The sequence below is a fragment of the Adiantum capillus-veneris genome, chromosome 6, assembly GCF_014529385.1.
Source record: "Adiantum capillus-veneris isolate H3 chromosome 6, ASM1452938v2, whole genome shotgun sequence".
Taxonomy (NCBI): Eukaryota; Viridiplantae; Streptophyta; class Polypodiopsida; order Polypodiales; family Pteridaceae; genus Adiantum; species Adiantum capillus-veneris.
Window position 1 is genome coordinate 136,829,399 of NC_140936.1, and position 5,960 is coordinate 136,835,358.

General features: G+C 42.3%; 1 protein-coding gene across 1 annotated transcript; it reads left to right on the forward strand.

Moving 5' to 3' along the window:
* Positions 1 to 412: 412 nt before the first annotated feature.
* Positions 413 to 3,460, forward strand: LOC147456343 (uncharacterized). The gene has a single exon (XM_086514865.1). The coding sequence runs from the start codon at positions 780 to 782 to the stop codon at positions 1,725 to 1,727; it is 948 nt and encodes a 315-aa protein (XP_086370991.1). The 5' UTR covers positions 413 to 779; the 3' UTR covers positions 1,728 to 3,460.
* Positions 3,461 to 5,960: the final 2,500 nt, after the last annotated feature.

A 5,960-nucleotide genomic window follows, 5' to 3' on the forward strand; every position in this document is an offset into this window, starting at 1 on the left:
GTAACTAGCATCACCCTAGGTAGCTAGACAATTTGGTGGCAACATCTAACTCTCCTCCTTGTAAATATCCGCCCCAAAACCTCGGCATCAATTTTTGTATCGACACTCCTCAAAACCCCGGCTTGACGTGGGCGTCAAGCTCTCTCAACCCGGGGGTGTATATAAGGGAAGTATGTGCCACTTCCCCCAACTTTCCAGCCCCGTTTTCAAGTGATTACTTGCGTCCCTTGTATTCGGCACTTTCTTATGAAATTGATCATGCGTTCGCGTCCCTCATTCTCGTGTCCCTCTTGCGTTCAGTTTTCAAGTTGAGTTCTTGTACGTGCGTTTGCTTGCCTGCAGGTCCCGTTTGCATCGCAGGTGAGCCGGCGCGGCCCCGTTTCCGCGACGCCCCGAACGAGGGCGTCACAGTGTGCTTATCGAACATAAGGGCTGCAGGCACACCTTGTGATTGCATCCCAGGTGTTCGGCACTTGTATACATCATCCCTGAGGGTCCTTAATCTGAATGCCCTATTCCAGCTACAAGTGCTGCACCTTGAAGAGTGCCATGATCTTGAAAGAATCCAAGGGCTGGATTCTCTGAAGAGCCTTCAACACCTGTCGGTTGGAGAGTGCGGATGCCTGGAGGATCTGGATGGTTTGAGTTTCTCAGCTGAAGGTAGTGCAGAGCCTCAGCTGAAGGCTCTGCATGTTGAACAGTGTGGAGGTCTGAAAAAACTGCCCGACCTCAGAAGGCTGACTTGCTTAGAAGAGTTGGTGTTGGATGATAATGGAAAAATGGAAGAGTTGGGGTTATTAAGTCCCACTCTCAAGGAGGTACGAATTTATCATTGTCAGGCTCTGAGGAAAATGCCTGATCTCAGTGGGCTCACCCGCTTAGAGTACTTGGTGCTGTCTGATATTGATTCGCTAGAGGAGGTGGTGGGATGTTTGAGTCCCACTCTCAAGGATGTAAATATCAGTAGTTGTAAGGCTCTGAGGAAAATGCCTGATCTCAGTGGGCTCACCCGCTTAGACAAGTTGGTGCTGTTTGATATTGATTCGCTAGAGGAGGTGGGATGTTTGAGTCCCACTCTCAAGCATGTAGATATTCGTTATTGTAAGGCTCTGAGGAAAATGCCTGATCTCAGTGGGCTCACCCGCTTAGACTACTTGAAGCTGGGTTGGAATAGCTCAATGGAAGAGGTGGGGGGCCAATATGTCAGTGGTACTCTCAAGCATCTCAGTATCATTCGCTGTGACCGCATGCGGAGCTTCCCGAGTTTGAGAAACTGTGTACATCTGAGGGAACTAGCTATAGGCTCACCTGTAGATGCAGCTGCTGTTGTTGCCTCGTCTGCGCCGCCCAATCTCCGCACGCTGCGACTATTCTTTAATGACAAGTTGCAGTCCACAAGTGAGCAGTGGGAAGGCCTCAGCACCCTGCTTATTGAAAACCTCATCGTGGAAGGCAGTAATGCAGTGAGAATAGATTTGGGGTGTCTCTGCCCTCCTATGAACTTGAAGTCTCTCACGGTGTCTAATTGCTTTAGCTTGGAGGAGATTGCAAACTCAGGCGAGCTGCAGGGGCTTGAGCGCCGCTGTCGACGCCTGAAGAAGTTGGACGGTGTCAGGGACATCCAAACCTACAATCCTGGCCTAAAACGCTTGCACTCTCAGCGTTGCCCGCCGTCCCGCGAGGGTATTCACTGGACTCTGGAGGGGTCTTCAAATATCCAGTTTTAGTCTGCAAGCCAGACTAAAACTTTCACTACTGAAAGATTCGAACTGCGGACGTTAAATAACTCGATTGAGCGCCATCCGCTATCCACCACAACAACGCCTTGCTGGTGTCCTCTTTCTCAGTCGTGCAACATAAAAATGATTTTTCTGTGCGATGCATGGCATACGCACGTGCTAGCATCACACCTGCTAGCGACATTTCTGGTGTTTCATTTGCCTTTTTTTAATTGAACGCAGAGTCAGAGGTTGGTTCTGCTCTACGTTTCTTTTCCAAAATTTCCAGTTGATGTTCAAAAACTCCTACTAGCTGTGTAATTTTTTCTTCTTTCAAAACTTTTTGTAAATTTTGTCAACCTGTCTGTATGTGGAGAATCGACAATTTTCCCCTTTTCTTTGTGTGCTTTTGCGGTGTTTTTTAAAAAAAGAAAAGAAAAAAAAAACTTCATTTTATGCTGAGAGGTACCAAACAGTGTCCATTTACGTAACAAGCTTAAAATTTTTTTTTTCACACGCAGCAAGCTCTTCACTTTTGACTTTCTCCATGTGTAAACGAAGCTTGCTTTCTTCTACCATTTTGAAATTTGGTGTTTAATTTTTTTGCAACGTGGAAAGTTTCCTTCTTGGTGGGGTAAGGCAGCTAGTTTAGAGACGAAAATTTTTGACCCCCAGGTTAGACACATATCCACCCCTAATTTAGAGGCAATAAATTTGACCTATTCATCGAAACTTTCTTATGTGTCATGTTGTGATTTACTGAAAAGTGTACCATTATTGGGTCTTCAATGTCTTCAATGCTTCAAAAAGTCTCAAAAACTGATTTTTAAAATGGAGCATTCAAATAAAATCCAAAAAATAGTGATTTTGGTATCATTTGACTCGCCTTTTCATGAGGAATCTCGTGCAATACGTAAATATTAAAAAAAATGACAAGATTTGTAAAATCGTCCAAAAATATCACGTTTCCACGAAACGCCTCTAAACTGGCTCCCTTACCCTATTCTTTAAAGAATGTTGTAGCTCAATACTATTTGCCTTATGCAAAAACCTTCGATTGAAAAAACTTCAATCGGGATGGGATAAATGCTTGTTTTCTTATAGTGTTCTCATGGCTTTGAACTCTTTCATTCATACCAAATGTTTCCAAAGCGACAAATTTTTGAAGCCCCTTGCAAGCATGTCCTTCGATTCCTAAAAGACCTATAATGGTCAGAAATCTTAATTGTAAAAAGCTGGAATTATCTTTTAGACTCGTTTTCAGCTAATTGTCCACAGGATTTCATACATCTTGTTGACATTGAAGTTAGCAACGTCAGATTGAGTCAAATATATGCTCCTCAAATATAAAAGCCTAGAATTCTTTACATCTCAGCATAGTTTTAATTGCTTTGTTACACTGTTGAGGCTTAGCTCTTATAAATGCCCCAAAACTAAGTCACAAGGGTGTATACAAGTTGTTTGGGTCTCTACGTATAGCACAATTTCTACGCAATTTTTTGGCTTTTCAAATTTGTTGTAATGAAACACTCATTTTAGTTTCTTAGTTAACTTTTGATATGCAATTATGTTTCACACCTCTCGATCATAGGAGTCGCGACAAATAACGTCTATTTCTTGAGGTGATAAGTTTCTCCTTTGTAAGCTAGTCAGCTCTTATCATGATAATAAATAGATCGTTCTCTACAAGCTTACAATGCTTGAACCTCAAGATATCAATAAAAATATATGATTTTAGAAGAGATCAAAGTACCATAGAAATTACATGTGCCTGAATGTAGAACAGATGACACAAATAAAAGAGTCAACTTGTCACCACTTGAATTGATGGTGTAATGAGGGAGTTGGATGCTACATGAATTGATGGTGTAATGATTTCAAGAGGGAGTCAGACTTTGGTTTCTAGACCTTTGGACACCTATTAACACTAGGTTTGTGATAAGACACCTTTATGTCCTTGGACACTTTCATGTCCTTTTAACCAAGAGATTTCCTAGAATTATTGCAAGAGATGCTAATGAGGTTTTTGAGTGTTTGTTATCCACAAAGAAAGCTTATGAGCTGAAAAATCTCGGATTTTTTTTGGGCTATGGATTCCAACTCGAGAATTGTGTATGATATCTATTTTCCACCCTAAACCGTGCCAAACAATGAGTGTTGTTTTTGCCCATCTTTTATAAAATTGGCCATAAACCACCCTAAAATTCCTCTTAGTAAGTGTTTAGGTGCTACATAAGTGGTATTTATCATTCAAAAGGTCCTCTAATGCTTGTAAGACATGGATGTTGTACATATTTACAATTATGGCCTATTAATAAAAATCTTGCCATGCTGATTCACGGACAAATTTTTACACTTTGATCAATTTTTTGGCCACAATGTGGAAGCCTATTTTTTTTGTTTACGTTTTCATAGTTGTGTCTATAATGTCATAAAGAAATAGGTTTAGTTATGTTTGATGCTTTGTGATTGTAACACTACAAGAGCATTCTAGAATACAAACATTAGAATTACCGCTATTAGCGCGCGACGTCAGTATAACCTTTGGAAAACGATAACAACCTATACTTTCTTTTTGTTTTTATAAAAACCCATTATCGACGTACATTTATACCAACGCTATTATCAACGGACATACAATTGGCGGAAAATAAAAATTGAAAACTGCTCACAGATCTGTGCGCACATTCGCTAATATGTGAGCATTGCTTCTTCTCTTCTTCTCTTCTTCTCTGTAAGAGTGTGCACGGATCTGTCTTGCTCTCTCTCTCTCTCTCTCTTTCTCTCTCTCTCACACACACACATACACACACACACACACAACTCCTTTTTAACGGCACTGCTTCGAGCGTTCACGAGAGAGGGGATGGCTTTGGCTCACCACCCAGCCATAGAGGACAATGAGGGTTGCTCCCTCATTCCCGGGCTATGTAGTGTCTGGCTTGCCGTCCACACCTAGCTCGGTCGTCCGTGCACTCCGGCCCGGACGTCCTCCACCATTGAACCCCGAACGCACTTGCCGTAGCACTCTGGCCACAGGTTTGGCCATCCAGTCACCATAAGTCACAGGCATTACAACCTATGTGACCTTAAGAAGAGTTTTCATCCTCAAAAACAAATAGGGGAAACCGCGTGGTGATTGCACTACGGTGCTCCCAAGTGTCCGCCTCTACATCCACGTCTATCCATTTTATGAATACCTCCTGCTACACTTTATATGAGTTTGTCTATCGCGATACCCGAGAACTGTTTCGGGTTCATGAGTTGTTTTTGGTGGAGTGACTAGTTCCACTAGCACGTCTGGAGAAACTACGATTTCCAACCCGTGAACTGATTTTTCCAATTCATTGACATGGAACACTGGATGCACTTGAGCACTGTCTGGTAAATCAAGTTTATATGCTACGTCCCCAATCTTCTTAAGGATTTTAAACGGTCCACAATACTGTGGTGAAAGCTTGTTACACTTCCCCGTTTTCATGGTTTCTAACTACGCAGGAACTTTCAGGAACACAAAGTCACCTTCCACAAAGGTAACCTTTCTACGAGAGAGATTCAATCGGACCCTTTGAGGTTCAGTTGTGCTCAACCTCTCTCGTAGTTTACATGGGGGACCGGACAATGGGTAATCTCATCTTTCCAGAGTAATGATTCGCTGAGATCCATGTGTGAGAGGGTTGCAGTCATTTGAAGAGGGACAAAAGAGGGTGTCATGAATGTTTGAAGAGGAACAAAGGAGATTGAGCTTCAAGTCGTGGAATAGGACATACGGGCGTGTGTGTGTGCGCGCGCATCACAATGTATGCCTGGCAAGCATGGTCATGATTGGAAGGGGCTATAGGAGGTAACGCGCAAGAAGCTAATACATGGCACTATTGAGTGGGATAATGAGTAATGGGCTTTCCCTTTCTCCCTAAGCTCCTTTTTAGGCAGGGTGCATCATTAGGATATAGGGCAACGACTTATTTAATTATTGCATGTTTGGAAAAAAACTAGTGAAGTAAATTAAATAAAAGAACATGCCAAAGGTTTTTGGAAAGGAAAAGACTTAACCTCCTTCCATAAAAGATTTTAAAATTGTAAAGGATCTTTGATGATGCTAAGCTTCTCTTCTGATATCATCGTTCTTAACCGAGTCTTCCATGCTCCAAGGATAGGTTTTAAGCTTGGCCTTGGAGAGGCTATAGAGGCTTCTCAAGTTTTGTCGGTGCAATTCCTTAACCACTGGATACATTAAACTCT